Source organism: Piliocolobus tephrosceles, chromosome 7 (assembly GCF_002776525.5).
Source record: "Piliocolobus tephrosceles isolate RC106 chromosome 7, ASM277652v3, whole genome shotgun sequence".
In the NCBI taxonomy this organism is placed as follows: Eukaryota; Metazoa; Chordata; class Mammalia; order Primates; family Cercopithecidae; genus Piliocolobus; species Piliocolobus tephrosceles.
Genome location: NC_045440.1, coordinates 115,816,771 through 115,843,012, shown reverse-complemented (window position 1 = coordinate 115,843,012; position 26,242 = coordinate 115,816,771). Strand labels below are relative to the sequence as shown.

At 35.0% G+C, this 26,242-nt stretch overlaps 1 protein-coding gene across 1 annotated transcript in view; it reads left to right on the top strand.

The window, feature by feature from the left end:
• The window catches only part of CSMD3 (CUB and Sushi multiple domains 3), a 1,271,497-nt gene that overhangs the window by 1,085,841 nt on the left and 159,414 nt on the right, over positions 1-26,242 (top strand). Inside the window, exons 32-35 of the mRNA XM_026454566.1 lie at positions 1,560-1,673; positions 2,177-2,272; positions 3,889-4,092; positions 20,188-20,312. Of these exons, the coding sequence (XP_026310351.1) occupies positions 1,560-1,673; positions 2,177-2,272; positions 3,889-4,092; positions 20,188-20,312 (539 nt within the window). The remainder of the gene's footprint in view (positions 1-1,559; positions 1,674-2,176; positions 2,273-3,888; positions 4,093-20,187; positions 20,313-26,242) is intronic.

Genomic DNA, 26,242 nt, shown 5'->3' with positions numbered 1-26,242 from the left:
CTTCTTAAGACATGTTTGAGAACAGATCATCTAAACACTAATCTAAACAAATGCAAAAACAGAAAACCTTTCCTATATATATTTGGAGTATTTTGGAAGTAGCTTGGGATTTGGTGGAACAAATTTGGGATCTTTTAAAAGGGTCTGAATTCAAAATTTTTGTATGATTTGTAAACCATTAAAATAATTCACAGCTTGTGTCTGGTTTGGTGGAAACATAAATTTGTATTCATGACTTCTAGGAAATATTTTAAGGAGGATTATTGACAAATTTTAGCACAGCAATGTTCAGAAATGTTCAAAGAAACATCGCTGTATCTGTTAATGTTTTCATTTTCTTTTGCTCCACAAAGAACTGGACTGAGATCACCAGCTTATTTTTACAGGCCAAAAAACTACGTATAGCTTTGTTTACAAAATTATGTATATACCTGAATTCATAGGCAAAAGTAACCATGTTACAAGTGAATTAGCCTATTGGTATAAGGACCACCAGAAAATGTCCATAGCCTTCATTTGAGGTGTACAATTTGAATCAGCATTTGAAACATATACTTGTATATACTCATGGAATGAACAATTTAAATTCATGTGATTTCAAATTTATAAAAGTGACCTTGCTTTTACATTATTAAATTTTCATTAAAAATTATACTCTTTTAAACCCCACAATTTTATCAATGCAATTAAGGATAATTTTTCTTACTGATTTTATTTAAAAAAAAAAAAACTGCAAAGCAAACTGATTTCTGTTCTTTCTGTTCTTGAAACAAGTTCTTTCTCTATAGTTTTAGTTTGGGTAAATTCTGCATGTAAGTTTAGTATATAATTAAAGGATAAGTAAAAATAGAGTAAAAAGACACATCTATAAAGCTCTATTGGTATGTACTTCAGAACTGTACTTACCATGGAAGAGCAATTATTTTGCAAAATTTTATGATATCTCAATTGCTGAGGAATCATAAATAATATTTCCTTATTTTGGCAGAAGATTAACAATAAATGTTTAGGAATCATTTAAAACTTAGAATGTAAATTAAACACTATACCTGAAAAGAATCTTGCTAATCTTTTTCTAATGAAATTATTACTCATAATGGAATAGCATTTTTAAGGACAATTTTAAAACTCCCCTGAATTAAAACTTTGTCTATCTCATATAAAGGAGGAGGAAAAAAATTAGAAAAAGAGAAGAGAGTCACAAAGTGAAAAGAATCAAACCACCATTGGGAAAAGCCAAAAGTAGTTACTATAAAGTATTAATCATCAATCTTATTATTTCTGATCCAAATTAAATGCTATACTCATTTATATTTTTACGAATTGTTGTCTTAAAATTTTATTGCTTTAGGTCATGGTCACTTCTTTTATGACCTGAAGTACTGTGTCAGTAATATGAACCAATTGGCACCTATCCTCTTTTAATGGTAGAAAAAAAAAATGACTATTATATTGTAATACTTTGTTCTCTCTCTCCTCCTCTTTCTATTTTTTTGTTTTTTGTTTTCGTTTTTGGATGGTTGGTGATTTGTTTGCTTCTCCGGGTTCCTGTTGATCAGTGGTGTTTGGCCAGTTTGTATTTTTCCAGACATCACTCCACGATGTTGTTGAGGTGTATGATGGGCCAACTCAGCAATCTTCTCTGTTATCTTCCCTCTCAGGATCCCATTCAGGTATCCTTTAATAGAACTGCCATGCATCAGTTACTGATTAAAGACTGACTTTGATTAGTATTGTAGTGAAAGTTGAGATTTATGTCATCCATATTAGAAATAAAGTGAAAATAGTATCACTTTTTTTTTTTTTTTCTAAAGAATAGAAACAAAATTAACTCAGAAGGTTGAGAAAAATACAACCAACTATTCTCTGGGATTGTAACCAAGTAAATAATATATTTAATCACTTAGTCTCTGGTGTTTAATGTAATATAAAATATTTAAGAATTCTTTGAAGAATGAGGCAATATGTATAAAAATGTAATTGAAGCTTTCTGAGAAAAAGATTGCAATACAAGTTGAACCCAAAGAAACTATGTTGGTAGTGGTAGGATATTTTAAAGTAATTTGATAGAACATAGATTGACATTTTCAAATGACAGTGTAAGATTATAATATAATTTGTTAGGTTTACTGAATGAAAATTATTTATGATATCTAGTGTTTGTTTTGTTGAGTAGGAGAATCACTTCCACTGAGTTCAGGTAATCAGATCACAATTCGATTTACTTCAGTTGGACCAATAACAGCTAAGGGATTTCACTTTGTTTACCAAGGTAAGTGACCCTGTAGTCTAGAAACACACTAAGGAATGATATCATTTTCTGTGATGTATTCAGAGATTTTGAATGATGAAATCCTCTAGATAAAAGTGTTTTTAAGCAGTTTTATTTTGTCCCCTCCCCCATCACTACATCACTGTCAACTTGACCAAAGTAAACAAAATCTATTGCTTCCATCATCATTCTCAGTTTAAATGCCTGATTTTCCTTCCTTCTCACATATTGTTTTCAAGACATCTACTTTTTTTCCTGACAATTCTTTACTATCTACATTTTCTATTTTCTAATAGTCTAGCACTCTAGACTATTTAGTCTAATTTAGTTTAGCACTCTAAAGTAAAGGTATAAAAATTTTGGTGCTGATGTACTTAAACATGCCAAGGAAATCAGTGTTCCATTCTAAAATTATAGTTTCTCATTCTCTCAGGATAATTAAAACTTTCTTCACAGTTTTTAGGACTTTTGTGCAATTAGAAGTTTGTTTACACAGTTTTTTCTTGCCTGTGGTAGACAACCTTCTACATTATCGTTAAACCAAGTTAAGAGCCATTATTTGAAATATTTTCTTTGAAATACATATATTCATATAGTAGTTATTCTCAAACGTATCTTGCATTTTATTCCTAAGAAATGTATAAGCATTTGTGATTTGTTATTCCTATTAAACCCTCTTACCCCATTTATCAGTTGACTATAATACTATACTCTTTTATATTAAGTAGTACTTCCCCCTGGAAACAATGTGTGGTATTATGACTGTAAAAAGGCACTATAATGAATGAAATTATACTTACTCAAGTTGAATAAGAAGAATTAATCTATTTAGAATTCATCATATCATTTTTCTGGGCTATTGTCAATCTCTTTAATCACATTTGTTATGTGTTTTAAAAAGAAAAAACATCCTGTTATCATTCTATTTTACTAAACCAAAAAAAAAAAAAAAAAAAAAAGAGACACAATTAAAGGACATACCTATAAAATCTAAAAGCAATTTTAAATCTGATATTGTGTCATTATTAAAGTAAAAAGTTTTATTGTTGTTAATCTGTCTGACATATATTCTACCTAGTCCAAATGTAGTTATCTTTCTCAATAGCAAATGTGTTTGAAATTAGGTTTGTGAACATTCTATGAAACTAATAAAGTACTGTTTGCTTTTGTAAAATTTGTTTTTAATTAAGAACAAAATACTGAAAACAAAAGTAAAATTATTTGATATAACCTGACACATATTTTTTAAACTTGGTATTCTAAGCTTAAAAGGAAAAAAAATGCTTTCAGTTTTATCCCACAAATTACAAAAATATCTAACAAAAAGTACTTTGTAATATTAATGAGTCTGTTAAAACAAAAATAGAAAAAAAATGGTTGATGTTTAAAGGATCAAAAGTAAAACTTTTCTGATAAAAAACCTTGATGATGATAAAAATATTTATTTTAAATTATGTTATTCTGTCTGAAATTTAACACTTTGAGTATATATTAAAATTGTTAATTCAAGTTCTGATAAAAAGTGATGATTTCTCGAAAACGTGTTTAAACAGTTACATACAGAAATCTGTATTTGTCTACCACGTAAAATTAAAATAAATAATATTTCTATACAGCTGTTCCTAGAACAAGTTCTACACAATGCAGTTCTGTGCCTGAACCAAGATTCGGAAGAAGAATTGGCAATGAATTTGCAGTCGGTTCCTTAGTTCTTTTTGAATGTAATCCAGGGTATATTCTCCATGGATCCATAGCAATTAGGTGTGAAACAGTGCCCAATTCTTTGGCCCAGTGGAATGATTCCTTACCTACTTGTATTGGTGAGTATATAAATTTGTATGATCTGTGATTATACATATTTTGTATAAAAATTGATTATCTTACATCTTTCAATTTGTTAAAATTTCAAATCTAATTATGCACTAAATTTTAAATAATTTAATAGGTATGCTTTATATAAATATGAAAAATCAGTGGAGATTTGTTGCAATTGTCTTGGTGATGAAATCAGTGAAAAACTTTTTTTTCACTGGTGATGAAATCAGTGAAAAGCTAAATAGTTTCCTCATTTACTGATTGATATGGATTTATATGGATGTAAGTACATACATATATTTCCAGGAACACAGAATCTGATGCTACTAATGTGGGATTATGGAGCACTATTATCCTTTTTTTTAATTTTAATTTTTGTGAGTACACAGTCGGTGTATATATTAATGGAGTACATGAGATGTTTTGTTACAAGCAGTCAATATGAAATAAGCACTTTATGAAAAATGGGATATCCATCTCCTCAAGCATTTATTCATTGCATTGCAACAATCCAATTACACTCTTTAAGTTATTTTAAAATGTACAGTTATTATTGACTATAGTCACACTGTTGTGCTATCAAATGGTAGGTCTTAAAGCTGACTTTTCTGGAAATATTTTGCTTGGTAATCAAAAGAATTAGAAAATATGAATTTTTTTTTCTGACTCTGTTAGTTACAGATATGTATAAAAATATAAAATAATAATTTTTTTCAGTCTTTCACAAATATGGGTGGTAACATTTTGAATGAGTAAAATGCATAAGGTTAGCCAAAACTCTTATTGTTTCAAAGTTGTTTTTGCAATAGTATATCTAACTTATGTTGGTAAATAGAATGTATACTATCTAAAATTATGGATATCTTAATAGTTTAGAATTTTATAGTATTTCAGGGTAATTATAATGATGCTTGGCTTTTGTAGCGTTCCATAGACATAGAAAATTAGAAAGTAGGGAAATTACCCTCTTCTCTGCCCCAATAACATATCTGAAAATTATTATTTTTAAAAAAATACATAATATTAAATTCAAAAAAGAGTGGTACGACTTAATTTCAGGTTATAAAATAATTCTAATGACTTGAGTTGTTTCTCATTAAAGTTACATTGTTATGTGATGTTAAAAATAAGATTTTATTTTATTTTATTTTACTTTTTTGAGAGAGAGTCTTGCTCTGTTGCCAGTCTGGAGGCCCATGACATGATCTCAGGTCCCTTTCAACTTCTGCCTCCCAGATTCAAGCCTCCTGCCTCAGCATTCCGAGTAGCTGGGAATACAGGATTGCACTCCCATGCCCAGTTAATTTTTGTATGTTTACAAAATACAAAAGGAACTAGGTCTCACCATGTTGTCTAGGCTGGTATCGAACTCCTGGCCTCAAGCAATCCACCCGCCTCAGCCTCCCAGAATGCTGGGATTACAGGTGTGATCTACCACGCCCAGCTGAAAATAATACTTTTTAAAATAAAAGATAAGCAGAAATTTTGTTTTATTTTTGTTTTAATTTTAATGATCTTAATAGTCCACTCTCCATAGGGAAGAATGAGTGTGTATATTGACACATAATAGACAATCATAAATATATAAAATTACTTTTCACTAACACATTTTGCCATATGAAAATGAATTATATTTGCCATTCTTATTTTTAGCTTTTCAAAATACATTTATTCACATGTCAATTCATAGGTCATTAGAATAAAAAATAACCTTAAATTGTGAAATAACATAGAAGGTACATTCATTTCTACTGAGAAGAAATCAAAGACAAATCTGTTGAAATGCATTCACAGGATATGTTATGTGTGTTTTTTTTTTTTTTTTTTTTTTTGACGGAGTCTCGCCCTGTCGCTCAGTCTGGAGTGCAATGGCATGATCTTGGCTCACTGCAACCTCCGCCTCCCAGGTTCAAGCGATTCTCCTGCCTCAGCCTCCCGAGTATCTGGGATTACAGGCACCCACCACTATGCCCTGCTAATTTTTTGTTTCTTTTAGTAGAGACGGTGTTTCACCATGTTAGTCAGGCTGGTCTTGAACTCCGGACCTCGTGATCCACCTGCCTCAGCCTCCCAAAGTGCTGGGATTTAGGCATGAGCCACCGGACCAGACCAGGATATGTAATTTTTGTAGAATATATTTGCTTTAAGTAAAATCTATTTTTTTACCATTTAAATCAGGACATCATCAACAATTGTGCTAGGATAATGGTATAAACTGGGCTGTCACAAATAACTAGGAAAGATGGATGGTCATTTGATTTCTCTAGGAATTTGATATTGCCACTCCCACCACCCCCCCAAAAAAAATATACCTAGCATATTTCACAGTGCATTTTTTCTTACAACAAATATTTTAATTTTTTCCATGACAATAACTGGAACCTGAACTATTCTTGTATTATTCTATTATTTGTCGAATGACCACTTAAAAAAATAATGTAAAACACTAGAAGACTGTGAATGACTCTTCAATTTTCTTATCTTTTAGCTAAATAACCACAATTTCTGATTTCTGATATTTATAATTTTCTTAATGCCACTATTTGCCAATCCTATCATCTGAATATTTATTCTCTCCCTCTCCCCACCATCCCCCACAACACACAAATTCTTATGTTGAAACCTAATCTCCCATGTAGGGGTATTAAGAGGTGGAGCCTTTGGAAGGTGACTAGGTCTTGGGGGCTCCACCCTCAGGAATGAGATTAGTGCCTTTATAAAATAAGTCTGAGGAAGCATATTCAGCCTTCTACCATGTGAGAACACAGAAGGCACTGTCTATGAAGCACTGAGCAAGCCCTCGCCGAACACTACATCTGCTGGCACCTTGATCTTAGGCTTCCCAATCTTTAGCACTCTAAGAAATACATTTCTGTTGTTGACAATTTACCTAATCTGTGGTATTTTGTTTTAGCAGCCTGGATTGTCTAAAAAAGCCCCATTCCATGCTAAGTAATTTAAATACATATTTGATGTAATCCTCTGACAAATCTATGGAACTGTTACTTTTGGAATGTACAGATGAATAATCTGAGTCTGAAAGAGGTAAAATAGTTCTTTTTAAAGTGGTAGAGCCATAGTAAGAGTTAGAGTGGAGGCAGGATTTAAGACTAAGTTTTCCTACCTTTATACCTAAATTAATTGATAGATTACTGCTTCTGTTTATGTTCTGACTTACAAACTATTTCCCAATTACATTTATGCCTCATTTATTATACAGAATTGCTGACTCTACTAAAGTACATTTTTGGCAGTCCACAAGTATAGGAGATAAATCAGCTGGACTTGATGTTCCACCTATCTTGTGCCTACCAGAGAGCTGGGGTTAATAGGGCAGAGAGATCTTCCCCTTAGGTACTTGTACTCTAATAAAGACAAAACAAATAATGTCCTCTTTTCTGAACCACAATACATACAACACAATACACTGACTTCATACTCATGAAATATTATAAATAACATTTATAACATTCTGAACTAAAGGAATCATGAGCTAAAAGAAATGTTTCTATATGTCAATGCCAAAATTAGTCATGCTATATGCATAAATTGGAAATTACATTGCTTGAAATCAGTTTAATTGAAGACAGACACATAATAATAACTCTCTTCAAAACTCACAGTAGATTTTTAAATCTTTTTCTAGAAATACTAAGAATCATTGTTTCTGCCTCACTTTCCCCAGTAATTATTTACATAATGTCTGTTCACTTTTAATATATTTATGTAGGTATTGACAGAAAATATCAATGCTGTAAAAATAGAAGAACTTAGATAAATAGTTCTCTTTACTTAGTTTCATATAATCTACTGTAAAAACAGAGTAATATAATGACATGGAAATTCATAAACTAGTTCATTAATCTTTAAATATCATCAAAACCCCTTTTATTCCTTTAGAGTGTTCAAAGAACCTACATATGCCAAGAATTGAAATGTAAATGTGTGAATTAATCCTTAAAGGTTCTGTTTGTATATTTATCGTGTTAATGTGCTAATTAATGTGAGAGGTTGTAAAGAATTATGTAAAATTGAGTGAAATCATCAGAACTGGGAATTGTACTAAATTATCAGCACAAGAGTTGTGGGTGAATGTCTTGGCTTTGTCCGCATGACTGAATTGAGGTGAGTTACAATAAGATCCTGGAAAATTTACATAATCTCTGATCTTCAAATCCCATATCAATAAAACAAGAAAATAAGAGAGCTTCTTCATAGGTTCATTATGACTAAATTATTAAAAGCCTTGGCTTAGTTCTTAGAACCTAATAAGTACTAAAAAATTAAGTTGTTTTTGTTTTTGTCAAATAATCCACCACAAAATCAAGAGAGAAGATTCCAATTCTAAAACTATTCAATGCAGAATATAGGACTTAATATGCAGTACTGATCAAGTATTTGATACTATTGATTTTAATTTGTTGATATTTTATTTTTAAAGCTATTTAAAGTTATTATATGAAAAATGTCCCTTCCACAGAAGATGTCTGCATTGTGGAAAAGGCTGAAAGCATTAAGTACTGTCATCCTTTCCAACTTTAATTTAGGGTTTCTTGCATGTTTGACTTTTATTTGCATTTAAAATGTATAAGCAAGTTTTGGAAAATGTGTAGATTGTATTGAAAATAATAGTAAATCTTTATTAAAATATACCATTTAGGAGGACAGTGAAATTTCCACCAGTTAATGCATTCCAGGCCAAAAGGTTAAGGAGTATACTTAAAGAAATAAACATTTTGATTTGTTTTCATTGTTGGCAAATTTTTTTAAAATAAAATAAAAACAAAGTTAAAATAATTATTACTGCAATTTTAATAGGCCTTAGAAATATATATTTAACCAATGTTTATGCTCTGCTTTTCTTCTTACCCTAAAAATTTAAACATCACGTTATCCAAAGAAATATATTTTCTTATATCCATGAAGACATGCAGATGAGACAGAGTTAGAAAGAGGCAAGATATAGATGGGAGAAATGATCTGTCACATTAAAAAGAGAGAGAAAAGGAAAAAAAAAAATAGCAAAATAGCAAGTGAAGAGAAGTGACTGAAGAAAGAGAACATTTGAAGAGAATATTTGTGAAACATAGAATAGAGAATATGATACTATAAATTTTACTTTGTTTTTATTTTTATTCTTTTTGAAATCAAGTCTTGCACTGTCACCCAGGCTAGAGTACAGTGAGTACAGTAGCATGATCTCCTGCAACCTCTGCCTCCTGAGTTCAAACAATCCTCCCACCTCAGCCTCCCAAGTAGCTAAGATTACAGGCATGCACCACCATGCCTGACTAATTTTTTTGTATTAGTGGAGACAGGGTTTCATCTTATTGGCTAGGCTGGTCTTGAACTCCTGACCTCAGGTGATCCATCTGCCTCGGTCTCCCAAAGTGCTGGGATTTGTAATCCCAGCCACTGCACCTGGCCCAAGACTATAAATTTTAAACCATTAACCATTTGTGTCTGAAACCCAAGAAAGCCCCTATTCTACATGATTATCACAAAGTGTTTTTGTATTTCAAATGTATCAATTGATTAATTCTAGCATTTTAGCCATCAAATATAAAAACCTATATAAAAAGAATAAGGTGATACTATCCAACTAAGGATTTATCTCAGCAAGTACAGTAGCTCATACCAGGAACTAAAGTCTAGGAAAGACTTTAGGCTTTTATCTATTCTATTACTGATATTCCACCTCAGTAGCGAATGCTAGTTTACTGTTCTCAACCTAGATTCAGCCAGAACTTACTTCCTACTTTTAGGGCAAAAGATGAGCTACCCAGGAACCCACACCATCTCTCTGTCAGAGGTCCAGCAGTCTGTAGTTTCCTGGGCTTTTTGAGAACCCTGATACTACATTCATCAGGAGTCATTAGATATAGAACAGACTACCTTTAAGTTTGCATGGATTTTTGCTATGGTCTAAATATTCATTTTCCCAATTTTTTTGTGTAGAAATTCTAACCCCTAAGGTGATTGTATTGGGAAGTGGGGCCATTGGGAGATGACCAATGGGATTAGTGTCCTCATAAAACCAACACCAGGGATGTTGCTAGTTGGACATCCAAGAGGGATGTCCCTCTACCATGTGAGGACACAGCAAGAAAATGGCTGTCTATGAACCAGGAGAAGGGTCCTCATCAGATACTGAATCTGCCAGTGCTTTAGAAAACTTTGATTTCGCAGCCTTTACAACTATAAAAGATATATTTCTATTGTTTATAAGCCACCACCTAGTCTATAGTTTTTTGTTATACTAGCCTGAAAAGACTAAGGCAGAAAATTGGTACCAGGAGTGGGGTTCTACTGTAACAAAAACCTAAATATGTGGCAGCAGCTTTGGAACTGGGTAACAGCTGTAGGCTGGAAGAGTTTGAGATGCATGCTAGAAAAAGCCTACATTGTTGTGAAAGGACTGTAAGGGGAAATTCTGATGAGGGATCAGAATAAGAGGAGGAAAGCTCTAGAGAAAGGCACCATCTTTTTACTAAAACACCTAAGGGGTTATGAATAGAATATTAGTAGAAATGTGGATAGTAAAGCCAATTCTGATGAATCATTAGATGGAAATGAGGAACAAGTAGTTGAACAATAGAGGAAAGAATATTATTGTTATATTGAAGCAAAGATTATGCCATTTTATAACAAAAGTGGCTGATTATGTTCATGTTATGGAGTTTTCTGGAAGGTAAAACTTTAAACAATGAGATTGGATATTTGGCTAAGAAAATATCTAAGCAACATGTTAATGGTTCAGCTTGGTTTCTCTTGACTGCCAATGATTTAAACATGGAATTGTTAATTGATTGGAAATCAGGGCCAGGCACAGTGGCTCACACCAGTAATCCCAGCACTTTGGGAAGCTGAGGGGGGCAGATAACAAGGTCAGGAGTTCGAGGCCAATCTGGGCAATGGGAAACCTGTCTCTACTAAAAATACAAAAATTAATCAGGTGTGGTGGTGGACACCTGTAGTCCTAGCTACTTTGGAGGCTGAAGCAGGACAATCACTTGAACTCAGGAGGCAGAGGTTGCAGTGAGCCAAGACCATGCCACAGAACTCTAGCCTGGCTGACAGAGCAAGACTCTGTCTAAAAAAACAAACAACAAAAAAGGGGGTATCAAAACTTCTATATTTTAAAAACTTTCAACCTACTCGTATTGGAAAAATTAGAAGACCTATTCAAAAGAGAACTTTGTTTAGCCAAGGCGAGTGAATCACCTGAAGTCAGGAGTTTGAGACCAGTCTGGCCAACGTGGTAAAACCTGGTCTCTACTAAAAAATACCAAAATTAGCCGGGCGTGGTAGTGCATGCCTGTAATCCCAGCTACTTGGGAGGCTGAGGCAGGAGAAGTGATTGAACCTGGGAGGCAGAGGTGGCAGTGACCCGAGATCATACCACTGCACTCTAGTCCAGGCAACACAGTGAGACTCTGTCTCAAAAAAAAAAAAAAAAAGTTTAGCCAAGTACTGTTGATAAGAAGACTGGTATGAACTGACCATCTCAATAGAAGCTAGAAGCCATTCATCAATACAATGCAAAGATTAGTCAGCCATCTAAACAGAAGTCAGGACCTATTGTCCAAAACAAAGGAAGAATGAATCTGAATGCATTTCAGAGATCCAGGCTGCCCCTCCAGTCACAAGCTCAGAATGCAAGGGCCTTGGAGTCAGATTTCAAAGGAAGGGCCTTAAGCCCCAGGCTCTGATACATGCAGTCTGCTTGACTACACGGGAATAGTTCCTGTGGGTCTGGTTCACCATGCCCGGTACCCAGTAAAGTTATGGAGATGTGGTTGTCTGCATGTAGATTTCAAAAGGTGTCCTGGAAAGTCTCTCTGCCCAGACAGAGATCTGCCATAGGGGTCATGTGGATGGCCCCACAACTTTAGCATTACCTTATGGAACAATGCCCAGTGGAGCTACAGAGGTGGGGCCACCCATATGATCGTGAAACAGTAGAGCAACTGATGTGATGGTAGTCAGGGAGAATCACAGGCATGCAACTCTAATCTGTGAGAGCTGTGGTATATATTATGCCCAGCAAAGTCACAGAAGTACGATTATAACCACCAGTAGGTCCAGAATATGGAAACTTCCCTGCAATGTGTCTGGGGGGAGACCTCCAACCTGTGAGTCTAGGAAGTGAGACCATAGGCCCAGTGGGACTGAAGAACAGAGCATTGAACCAAAAGATTTTTCTTGAATTTTAAAGTTTTGGTCCTGCTTAAGATCTGTTACCGCTTTCTTCTGCCCTGGTTTTCTTTTTAGGAATGGAAATATCTGTCCTGTGCCTGTCTCACCATTGTATTTGGAAAGTAGATAATTTGTTTGATTTTACAGACTCACAGCTGGAGGGCAGTTTGCCTCAGGATGAATCTTATCTTAAAGTGTCACCCATATGTGATTGACATGATATTTAGATGAGACTTTGGACTTTAGACTTTTCATTGATGCTGGAACAAATTACAACTTGTGGGGCTATTGGGATGGAATGAATGTATTTTGTATGTGAGAAGGACATTAATTTTGGGGACCAGCAGCAGAATGCTGTAGTCTGAATGTTTGAATCCCCCAAATTCATATGTTAGAATCCTAACTCATAAGGTGGTAGTATTGGGGGCAGGGATTGGAAGGTAGTTATGAGGGCAGAGCTCTCATGAATGGGATTAATGCTCTTATGAAAGACCCCAGAGAGATCTCTAGCCTGTTTTACCATGTGAGGACACAGCCAGAAGACGGTGATATATAATCCAGGAAAGGGGCCCTCAACAGACATCAAATCTACCAGTGCTGATTTCCCAGCTTCCAGAACTGTGAGAAATACATTTCTGTTGTTTATAGCAACCTGAATAGAATGAAGCAGTTTAAAAGTACATATCCAGAGATAGAAAATTGTGTCAGATGACTTGTATTTTCTGCCAAGATCGCATGAAAAATACGTATTACCTTATACCATTTTAAAAATATTCTTCCTTGTGGAACAGGTGTAAATCCAGAAAGTTGACAATATGACAGATGGATATACGGGGTCTGTGTGAGAGAAGAAAGAGAAAGGTGATGATTCTAAATGACATTCAGAAGACAGACCAGTTTAGGTTTTACCATTTGGTCCAACTACTAATCTTTACATAAATGAAAATACAGTTTGCATTTCTATTTTTAACTACAAATATTTTTAGCTTCAAAATGTTCTGAATAAAAATGGTCATGTCTTAAAATATTTTTAAGATAGAAAAAGCTCAGTGTCTTAAATATTCAAATATGAGAGTCAAGTACAGAGCTACCTTACGTTGATATCAAAATGTTCTCTTTAATTTTTGCTCCTTTTCAACATCTGTTAACTGCACGAAACATCTGCCCCAAGGTCTTTGAATTTCTCATTTCCTCTGATTGGAACAGATATCTTTTTGTCCCACTACATCATTTCATTGACATCTCCTATCTTTCTTGGCCATCCTTTCTAAAATAATTTTCTGCCACCCATCAACTGTTTACTCTTTATATCATTACCTTTACTGCAGCCATCAAAATGTATTATGTATAATTTTTGGTTGTAAAACATTTCTTAATCTGTCTTAATTGTCCCCCTTTCCATTGTCACTATATTGGTTTTGGGCTCAATCGAAAGAGGACTTGGCACACAACAGGTGTTCAGTAAACTTTTGTTCAGTGAATGGATTTTAGTAAATTACTGTATCAATTTCCTGAATATCTGTAGAGGGTCTGACAACCCTCACCAACTTCCCAAGTCCAAGGTCCATATTTTTTCCATTTCAGTATCCACCACATGGTGATACTCTTACATACTTTCCTGGCTTAGACCTTTACAAGTCTGAGGTTTCAAACTCTTCTGACATCTGCAGAAAGATACATATGTTGGTAAAACGCAAACAATAGATTTACATATTATATGGGGAGCTTTATTCTGAGAGAGAGCAAATTCTCTATTTACACTTTACAGTTTAGATATAATCTTTGACAGCCTATTTACAGGATTTTATACATGATGATTGTTTTTCTCTATCTTCACAGTTCAATGAATGCTCAGTTAACAGCTTAAGCCAAGTGAGCATCCAATTGAAACCAAAACAATACTGCTTTCTACATTCCTAATGATTTCCCTCTCAATTGTGTCCTTTCTGTTTCACAGTTCTTATTTTTACTATCAGCACTGTCTTTTCTTTTTCTGTCACTGTAAAGCACAAGAAAATGTTCAGTAATTTTGCACACACTGACATACTAAAACCAAACAGTTGATTGGAAAGCAGCCCCATTAGCCATGATATGTGAGTTTTGCTTATAGTTAAAATACTAAATTAGAAGATTCACAAACTTTAACAACTGGTTTGTAAACAATATTTAATAATCTTGTACAAAGCATGTAGTTCCAAGCCTTTCTTAATTACAATACAATACAATAAAATTTTACTTAAAATAATTAGAGCTGAGACCAACGTAAAAATGAAAAATAAAACTTATGCTGAAGACTGAGTTTTTATATTCCAAATTTGACCTTTTTACACTTCACATTTCTTAAACTCTTCAGTCTCCTAAACCCCCAGGCTCTCCTCCATTTTAGAGGCTGTGATTCAAATAATCCCCTGCAGCCACTAATAGCTTTGACAATATATGGCCTTAGGCATAAGTACTTCTGTTAGTGGGAGGTCTTTTTTGAAAAGCCCCAGAAGCCGCCACCTACTCGCCTTAGGCAAAGAGTCTTTAATTAGCTGCTTATCTGATCAGCTTATCTGGTTCTGTTTTTTTAAGTTCTTTAGAGACTCAGAAAGAACTACTTTTACTTGAAAGTCTCCATGGCAACACCTGTCTACTTCATCTTTTCTTAGAATGGGAAAAAATTCATGAAGAAATATATACAAAATCTCCATCTTATTCATTTATCCATTTATTCATCTACCCATTCATCCATGAAAAAGTTATTAAATACAATAATAAATAGCAATTTTTAGCATTTGAATGAAGCACTATTAAGCATTATCTCATTTAATATTGACATCAACTTTGGAAGGTAGATACAATTATCTCTATTTTACAGATATTAAAACCTCTTGGCTTAGATAAAAAAGCAGAATTTGATTTGAACCTAGTCTGCTTGATTTGAAGGCCTGTTTTCTTAATTCACATATTATATTGAATACTGATCAGAACAGAAATTTATCATATATCTTTTAAAAACAGGATGCAAATGTTAGATTAAGTAATATATATGACAGTCAAATGTAAAACATTCTGTATATGGTATTGTATATCTGCTAATTTTTCTATAGCATATTTTGTTAGTAAATAAATAAAGATGATTGACGTAGAATTAGACAAATATGGTTTGTTTAGGAAAATACTGGGAGATAGGAATGATGCAGGAATGATAAAGAGGTAATTTGAAAGCACAAGATATATACAGATACATAATAAGTTTTTCAGTGATTTATTCATCAAGAATTTATTGAGTGCTTACTGCATGCCAACACTATTCTAAGCACTGGTGACATAGTTTTGAATAAGAATATAAGATCTTTGTCCTTACATTTTGCATTTACATTTCACATGTTAGTGGAGGAGGATAAACGTCATCAAGAAATACATTCTTTTCTTTTGGGGAGTGGTAATGCTGTAGAAAAAAATAAAACAGGAGCTGGAGTTACCAGACATCCAGAGCATGCTGCCATTTTAAACCTGAATAAAATGAACAAAGGGAGGGATGAATAAAAGTCTTTCTTGTTGGTGAGCAAGTGTATGAACTGTTGAGGGGAGAGAGTTCTTGACATGTTCAAGCCACAGTGTCTGGAACACAGTAAATGGTAGCAAAGAGTGATAGGTGATGAGTTTAGAGAGGCAGAGCAGAGGGCCAAGTCACATGCATCCTTGAAGACCATGGTGAGTTTGAAATTTTTCTAACTAGTATGGGAGTATATTGAGCTGTGGAGTGATGTGATCTTAATCAGTTTCTAAGAAATCACTGTAGTTAGTGTAGGGAGATGTGGAGTAGAACCAGTATGACTGATTAGAAGCCTATCAAGGTAATGGAGGGGAAAAGTAATGTGATTTGGATAGGAAGATAATGGTCACAGTGATACGAATTAGTAAGCTTTCAGATATATTTTTAAGGTGGAGCTGTTACTGATAGATTGAGAATAGATGTAAATGTAAACTTGAATGCAAGAAAGATAAATCAAGATGAATGTTAGGTTTATGCCTAAGAACTGAGTGAATGGCGGTGACATTCCCTGAGATGAAAGAGAGTGTGGATGAGGAAGAATTTCAAAGTTATTATTTTGGACATATCCATTTTGAGATACTTATTAGACATATGATTGCAAAACTCACAGAAATCACAGCTAGAGATAAACATCTGGTAGTCAGAGCATATAGAAGACATGGAAGTGTATGTTATCACTGAGGGGGGACGGTGATTAGAAGACAGAATATGGCCTGGGACAAAGTTACAAAGAGGAGAATGAGTTACAAAAAAAAAAAAAAATCTGCAGCCAATAATACAGAAGAAAACCAGGAGAGTGTGGTGTTCTGATGGTCAAGCAAACAAAGGCTCAAAACAGATGGAGTGATCAAGAGTGAGAACTAATTTTTCATAGATTAAGTAAAATACAAGTTAAGGATTGATCATATTACAACATTAATATTCTGGTGACTTTGACACGGTCATTTCACTAGGGCAGTGAGGACAAAAGCCTGATGCAATGCATGAAAGAGACGATGGAGGAAGAGGAGATAACTTGTCACTGTAGCAACAGGGAAGAAAATTTATAATGCAAAGAAGGAGAAGAGTTAGAATCTTGACAAACAGACTTCCAGGCAAAAAGGTGACCTTGTTTGCTCAGACTTGAGTCTATTGCAAGAGACTAACATAAAAATAATATGGAAGCATAGTATGATAAAATTGTACAGGAAAACATTTGGTGCTATGGGAAACTATAGGACACTTAGCACAGGAAAATTCCAAAGGGTTGAAGAAGTAACATTCACACTGAAAGTCCATAGATGGGTAGGTGTTAGCTAGGTGAGAGGACAGATCAAGTGACAGCAATAAGGGAGCATATTAGTTTAGAAGGCTGGACTGGGATGGGGGATTAGGATGATGAGGAGTTGGGAAATTATAGTTACGTATAAGCCTGGAGATGAAGTCAGAGACGAATACAATTAACTATGTTTACCTGCAGGCCCAGCATAGTGACTCGTGACTATAATCCTAGCACTTTGGGAGGCTGAGGCAGCATTGTTTGAGGCCAGCAAATCAAGACCAGCCTGAGCAACATAGACCCTGTCTCTACAAATTAGCTACATAAAAATTAGCTGAATATCTATGCACAAATTACTGGGTATGATGTTATACACCTGTAGTACTAGCTCTTCTGTAGGCTGAGGTGGGAGGATTGCTTGAGCCTAGGAATTTGAGGCTGCAGTGAGCTATAATCACACCACTGCACTCCAGCCTAGGCGACAAAGCCAGAGCTTGTCTCAAAAAAAAAAAAAAAAAAAAAAAAAAGTTAAAAGGAAAAAGAAACTATCCGTGAGTTGTGAATTCAGACAATGGGGAAATTTTTTAAGGATTTTCACCAGAGAAGCAACATGTCGTATTTTAATTTAGAAAGATAATTTTGACAGTAATTTCAAAAATATAGTGCATGGAAAACATACCAGCCATAGGGAGGCCGTTTATGTGATTAATATTGCAACTCAGAAAAAAAAAAAAAAATATATATATATATATATATGAGGAAAGGTTGTGGCAGTGGGGATGGTGGGGATGGAGAGGAAGAGCATCTATAAAGTATTTTTTTTTTTTTTAATTGGCAGGATCAACACTTCATCAATTACTTTTTTTGGTTCTATTTTTTGGGTGAATATTTTAAATTTCTTCTTCTGTCTATTGCATGCCATTCTCAAATCATGCAAAACTGCTGGTTTTCTATTTAAATGGGCTAAATTAATTTTGACTAATTTAAACATAATTTGTATATAACCCATTAACAGAGATTTGTAAGAAAACACAACTAAGTGGGCTTCTTTTTTTTTTTTTTTTTTTTTTTTGAGACGGAGTCTCTCTCTGTCGCCCAGGTTGGAGTGCAGTGGCCGGATCTCAGCTCACTGCAAACTCCGCCTCCCGGGTGCACACCATTCTCCTGCCTCAGCCTCCTGAGTAGCTGGGACTACAGGGGCCCGCCATCTCGCCCGGCTAGTTTTTTGTATTTTTTAGTAGAGACGGGGTTTCACCATGTAGGCCAGGATGGTCTTGATCTCCTGACCTCGTGATCCACCCGTCTCGGCCTCCCAAAGTGCTGGGATTACAGACTTGAGCCACCGCGCCCGGCCGTGAGTTTCTTTAAAAATATATTGTCACACTATTTTAAAAAGTTTGCAACAGTTTTTCTTTCTTTCTTGAGTTTCTTTAAAAATATATTGTCACACTATTTTAAAAAGTTTGCAACAGTTTTTCTTTCTTTCTTCCTTCCTTCCTTCCTTTCTTTCTTTCTTTCTTTCTTTCTTTCTTTCTTTCTTTCTTTCTTTCTTTCTTTCTTTCTTTCTTTCTTTCTTTCTTTCTGCTCTGGTGTTTGCATTTGTCTTTGGAAGTGACACAAATCTGTAATTCACTTAAAGAAATTATTACAAAAGATATGTTCCTTATATCTCATCATTTATAACCATATTAGGACAAATTTCCCTGGAGCACAGTACCATTGGAACCTAAAGTAATAGTTGTAGCAAAAGGAAATATGATTTATTGAGTTCTAACTGTGTTTCAAGCAGTGTTCTAGTTTCTTATGTACATTCTAGTTTCTTTGTATTTTTCACAAAAGCCTTTTAGAAACAATAGCATTACCATTCCACAGGTAAGATATCTGTGTTTCATAGAGTTTAAAGAACAGGTCAAAGTCACACAGAATTTAAGAGTTATGAGTTAGGTCATGACCAAAATCAAGGTGATTCTATTAATGGCATGAGAATTTTGCTTTTGGCCTAGTACCTTCTAAAAATGATTGAAGGCTTTATTGACTTCTGAGTAAGTCTGCATACATATTCTTTCTTGTAGTAGTTAGAATGGCAATAACTGAACTGGGACCACTTCAAGTATCTTCAGTTCCACCTAAGGACATGGACTCTGGCTCCAACTGCCAGGATTCAAATCTCAGCTTCATCTTTTTTTTTTTTTTTTTTTTTTTTGAGATGGAGTCTTTGTCTCCCAGACTGGAGTGCAGTGGTGCAATCTCAGCTCACTGCAACCTCTGCCTCCTGGGTTCAAGTGATTCTCCTGCTTCAGCCTCCCGAGTAGCTGGGACTACAGGCGCCCACCACCAAGTCTGGCTAATTTTTTGTATTTTTAGTAGAGATGGGGTTTCACTCTATTGGCCAGGCTGGTCTTGAACTCCTGAACTTGTGAGCCTCCCACCTCAGCCTCCCAAAGTGGTAGGATTACAGGTGTGAGCCACTGCACCTGGCCAGCTTCATCTCTTAATATGTGATCTTGGGCAAGACAATCTCTTAATGACTCCATTTGATTGTCTCAGCTGTTGAATGTGGAGAATACTTATTTATATCTCATTAGTTGTTGGAAGGCTTAAATGAGTTAAAATATGTAAAGTACTTAGAAGGGTGCCTAGCATATAGTAGGCTCTATATAAATGTTATGATCATAATTGTTATCATCATCCTCATTACTTTTCAATGGATGCTGTTACTCCTCAAAGAATGCAGGAAGGAGAAAGTACCAAATAATTTTTTTAAAAATTCAAGACAATATTTATCTGGAAATGAACTATTTTTAAGGCAAATTTAGTCAATGCATGTTTTAGTAATATAATGCAAATAATATGCTGTTATTGAGTTAATTGTATGATTTTTAGAAATGCCATTCAAAGGTCATCCATTAATGCTGTCTAATTATTTTTTAACATTTTCATGGTATACAAAAACTTAATTTTCATTGCTTTTATGAGTTTTGAAAAACAGTATGATTTGATTTGCAAGTCTAGTATCTGTCTAAGATGTTATCTCTGATCTTTACTCTTTTTTAATCCTTTGCATTAGAATTAACTCCCTCTCTTGGACTGCTTTATTTTTAGTGCCCTGTGGTGGATTTTTAACTAAGCGCAAAGGGACTATTTTGTCACCTGGATACCCTGAGCCTTATGACAACAATCTGAATTGTGTGTGGAAGATCACAGTGCCAGAGGGAGCTGGCATTCAAGTAAGAATATTTAAGTTTTTCTTCTTTTCATTATATGTTTGTAGTTAATCTTTTCAGAGATGACAGAATGAACATTATTTCTAAAAGTTTAGCAAGTCGTTTTGACAGACATGGTTGAAATGAATAGAAAGATATTTGTTATTAATGTTTTTCACATAGAATTAACAGAAAGCCAATTCAAGATGGCATAAGCAATACAAAAATATGTATTGCCCCCATATAACACGGAATCTTGAGGTAAGTAGATTTAAACATTATTTCAGGGGTTCAGTTGTGTCTTTCCTCACCCAGGTTATTTCCATCGCTCTGTTCTGCCATGCTCAGCCTGTTGGTTTTAGTTCTTAGACACCTTCTCCTGAGGTCTTGAGGTGGCTGCCAAAAGCTCTAGGTGTAACAGCCCTACTTGGCAATGGCCAGCAGCTAAAACAGAATGGTCCTATGTTATGTACCATTTCAGTGGTTAAGAAAACTTTTCAGGAAACCTGCCAGCAGACTTTCCCTCCTGTTTTATTGACCAAGATTATAATCATATCCATTCCTGACCTATACAATGGGCAACAACCAAAGATTTACTATGATTTGGCTCAAATAAAACAGTGTTACGTATCAGGAGTAAGCAATAAGTGCAGCCTCCTATGATGCACACATCTCTCACTTAATTGAACTAAACCAGGTCTCTGTTAGCAAGGAAGGAGGATGCTCTTTAAAAACAGGTAATCAACAGTAACTGTCCTGTTAGTTGAATTATGCCTATTTTGGGGGCTGCTATTTGGTCAGTTATTCTGTTTTACATAAAGATATATCTTTTTCTGGATGAATTGGTAATATTTTACTGCAGAATCAGTATATATATTCTGTGAAAGGCAATTATGCTTCATAAATATTACATTATCTAGCCTTCACAGATATAACTTTATTACTTCTCTAATTGATTTGTAGAGTTTTTATTTAGAAACTTGAGACATATGTGAGTTGTGGAAAAATTAGCCAAGACACAATGCATTTATAATGAAATTACATTGAAGCATATTTTTTAGTAAAAAACAATCAGCTTCATGGATTTATAATTGTTCAGACGTTTTAAAAATTACTTGACAGGTGTTGGGAGTAAAATATGCCAGCAAATCAATGACAAAACCTAAAGCATGTACATTTTCAGAGTTTTAAGGGCATCCAAAGATTATAGATGCATACTTACACTCTGGCTAGTTTACAGACAATTTGTAAAATTTGAAGATAACGAATCAACCCTATCTTATTATAGTAGAATAGTAAGGATTTTGGGATTGCCCATGTTCCAGCTTATGTAGAGGATCTGAAATGATATGATATCTTTAGAACCTTCATAGAAATTTTACCACATCATCTAGTTGTAATCTTCTGAAGGTTATTCCTGAGCATCTATATATTAACATTAGCTTACTTATTTCTATCTTATCTTAAAATTATGAAAACCCTGGCATTTTTTATTTAGTTTTCATCTTCTCTTTTTGATCCACTGCAATGTGGCTTCAGCACCCAATACTCTTTTTTTTTTTTTTTTTTTTTTTTTTGAGGCGGAGTCTTGCTCTGTCGCCCGGACTGGAGTGCAGTGGCCGGATCTCAGCTCACTGCAAGCCCCGCCTCCCGGGTTTACGCCATTCTCCTGCCTCAGCCTCCCGAGTAGCTGAGACTACAGGCGCCCGCCACCTCGCCCAGCTAGTTTTTGTATTTCTAGTAGAGACGGGGTTTCACCGTGTTAGCCAGGATGGTCTCGACCTCCTGACCTCGTGATCCGCCCGTTTCGGCCTCCCAAAGTGCTGGGATTACAGGCTTGAGCCACCGCGCCCGGCCACACCCAATACTCTTAATAGAGCCAATCTCATAGTGAAGATCTAAATGTGATTAAATCCATTGTGTGGTTCATCTTTCTTGCTCTGTCAGCAGCTCTCTATCTTGTTTTTCCTCCCCTGATTCCTAATAGACTATTTTTGTCTCCTTAGATCCTAGGAGACCAATATTTTCTTGGATTTTGTTTTGTTTTCTCTTCTACATCTGTAGCTCCTACTTCTGTATCTCCTACCTGGTCTCCTCTTCCAACTCAATCTATTGTTCAAATATTAGTGTTTATGAGATTCTGTGGCCTTTGTTCATTTCACTTTATTCTCTCTGGGACCTTGTCTAATTCCATGGCTTCAGCTACTTTCATGTGCTAGAAATGTCCGGACCTAAACCATAATGGAAAATCAGAAAACATATTTTTGAATGAGGGGCTGAATAAATGATGACATCCAGACCTAAATATCTAACCCAGACCTCTCACCTAAGCTGCAGAACATATATCCAACTGCCTACTGGACATTTTCAGCTAAACTTCTTGATGGCTTGTCAAATTCAACCTGTCTAAAACTGACTTCATAGAATCTTCTCAAAACTATGGAACTTTCTCAGTGTTCTCCTTCTCAGAACAACTTTCTTCATCCATTAAGTTACACAAGCCAGAAATGTTAATTCTTCTCTGACTCTTAACTCAGTACAATGAAATTTGTCAGGTCTGTCTTTCATAAATCTCTTAAACAAGTCTATTTCCCTCCATCCACACTTTCACTACCCAAGATCAGGTAGCGTCATCCTTGTCCTGGGTTCTTATTCTCCTCCAGTCTATCTCCTGTGCATCTAGTAGAGTAACCATCTGAAAGTAAAAATCTAATACTATCATTTTCTTATATATAATACCTCAGTTGTCTCCAATCTCCTTAACTCCTTCGACACTATTGATTATGCCATTGTGCTCTGTCCTTATTTTGTAACTTTCTATCTGCACTATTTCAGCTCCTTATAAAAACCTAGCTTTCTTTTGCCTCTGGACCCTTTGTGCGTGTTGTTCTTTCTGCTAACTCTCTATGATCTCCTTTTATTTTGCTTATTCTTACTTGACATTTCTGTCTCAACTTAAATACATTTTCTGTGGAAGACCTTCCATGAACTTGAGACAAGGTTAAGTTCTGCTGTATGTTCTCACAGTTCCCTGGAATTTATTTATCATAACACCCATCACATTTTAATGTTACTACTAATTATCTGTAAGCGCATGAGGACAGTGCCAAGTCCATTCTGTCAGCTAGTACAGTTCTTGGAAGTATATACTGCACAGTGCCTGGCAGTATATACTGCACAGTGCCTGGCAGTATATTCTCAGTACATATTTTTAAAACGAATCAATGAATACTTGCACAAGTGGAGTTTTGACTATTTTAGAGTTAGCAGGCATAAGGAACTATTAAGATGTCTGCAGAAAAACTATGTTATATATCACTTATCCTAGGCAAACACTATTCAAAACTGGACACATATGAATAACACTAAAATCTTCCACTGAGGAAGGACTTTGTTTCTTGACTGTACTTTAGAAAACAAAATTTGAGTTTAGCAGAGCGTTTAGCAAACATATAACGTGTAAAAATTTTGGGTTTTAATTGTAAACAGGCTAAAAACAGCTATCAAGGACTTCTTTCTAATTGACCACTTATATGGATGCTAGTTTTAGACATATCACTGAGTTATAGAAACTCATAACACATACACACACACACACACACACACACACACACACATATAATATATGACTTATATTTGAATCTTCATTAAATTTACCTAAGAGCTACCTGGCTACTGCACTAGGTTTAAAGCAATGTTTAATATTTTTCTCTGTTGGGCCAAATATGTGTGTGAATAAAGAATTATATGAATATTCAATAAATCATATATGAGATAAAGTGGGATTATCATTGTTGAAAAGAGGGGAGAAGAAGAAACATTTGGAATGCTGAAAAATTACAATAATATAGAATAATTGCACATTCTTTGGGAATTACCTCAACAAACAAATTAATTTGTTAAATTAATATTACATGAGAATTTCCCACTCTTTGTGGCAAAGAGTAGATTCATTTGTTTGTTTGTTTATATTAGCAGGATCTGTTGGAGAATTTCAGTGGGGCTATATTCAAAATTAACAGTGATAGTTATCAGGAAAAGGGAAATATGTAATTAACCATGGGGGAAAATATGTTGGTTACATTATTGTATCAATTTACTGATGATTATCATCATTTTATGTAATCTGAAGTAAAATGGAATTTGAACAGTTATAATGATAGATGCCTAGTTTTAATGATTAGAAATTCATTACCTCATAAAGGTATTCCATTGCCATGATGGACAACTATATCTAATGCAAAGTTACTCTGAACAGTGAGACAATAATTACCTCTTTTAAAATGTTTAGTTGGGCCGGGTGCAGTGGCTCACCCCTGTAATCCCAGCACTTTAGGAGGCCGAGGCGGGCCGATCACGAGGTCTGGAGAACAAGACCATCCTGGCTAACATAGTGAAACCCCGTCTCTACTAAAAATACCAAAAAATTAGCCGGGCGTGGTGGTGGGCGCCTGTAGTCCCAGCTACTCTGGAGGCTGAGGCAGGAGAATGGCGTGAACCCGGGAGGCGGAGCTTGCAGTAAGCGGAGATGGCACCACTGCGCTCCAGCCTGGGAGACAGAGCGAGACTCTGTCTCAAAAAAAGAAAAAAAAAAAAAAAATCTTTAGTTGGCTTTCATGTGTCTTCTGTCATAATGAGTACTCAATCATTTATTTGAGTCTCTTAACAAATCTCATAGCATTGTCTGCCAGTTCTTCTGGCCAAATTCTTCTTCTACACTCTATATTTTTATTATGCCAAACTACATTCACAATGTACCTCAAATCCCAGTGGCAAATTATATTACAGCTCTCTGGCTGCTGTAACAAATTACCTTGAGTTTTATCTTTATAAACAACAGATTTTATTTTATTTTTTTCCTCATAGCAGTGGAGGCCAGAAGTCCAAAATCAGCTTTACTGCACTGAAATTGAGATCCTGGCAGAACCTCTCCTACCTTGTCCCTGACCACTTCAGGGTCTCAAGAATAAGCGAATCTCTTCCCTATTTTTTTCTAGCTTCTAGTGGCTGCTGGAATTCCTTGGATTTTGGCCACATCACTCCAATTTCTGCCTCCGTGGTCACATTGTCTTCTCTTCTATGAGTGTCGAGTCTCCCTCTGACTCTTTTCCCCTCTCTCAAGATTCTTAAATTAAGCTCATCTGAAAGACCCTTTTCCATATACGGTAATATTTAGAGGTTCCAGAGATCAGAACCTGGTGTCTTCAGAAGGCATTATTCAGCTATATACACTAGACATATGTATCCAGAAGTAAACTGACTTTCTTTCTCCCACCTAGGTAATAGATTTTCCTGGAGATGTCTACATTTTTGCTCTTGTTACGCCACTACTCTCAACAATTCAGAAAAGAAAATAATTTTTTCTCAAATTTTTCCTTTCACTTCCTCCCCTATTCGAATCACACAAAATTTAGTAACTTTCTCTACAGCAACACATGTAACATCTGGGTTCCCATTTTTACTACACTTGCCTCCAATACACTTCAGTCTCTCATTGTTTTTGACTGCAATACATATTGAAATATTGCTGAAATAGATATTGAAATTGTCTTTTCACTTTTACTTTCTTCACCCAATGCAGTGCTGTACCTAGAGCACAGTCCTAATCATGTTCTTCCTACGACTTCTGAAACCTTCATTGGAAAACTGAAGGTATCACTATGTCTTGAAGCGCATAGTTGTTATGCTGGTGTTTAGATTTTTATTGAGTTTCTCCCCTGATCTTCCTCTTAGCTAAGATTTATTGAGTCATTACTACATGCTGGGCACCTTATACGAATTAACTAATTTAATGTTTATAATGAATCTATGTATTAGATACCCTTATGACAATAATTTATTTAAATAATCTGAAGTACAGAAAGATAAACATCTTTCCTTTAGTGGCATGCCAATGAGGAGAAGGAGCCAGGAAGTTGCAAACCTAGGCTCTTTGATTCTAAGTTCTCTTGTAT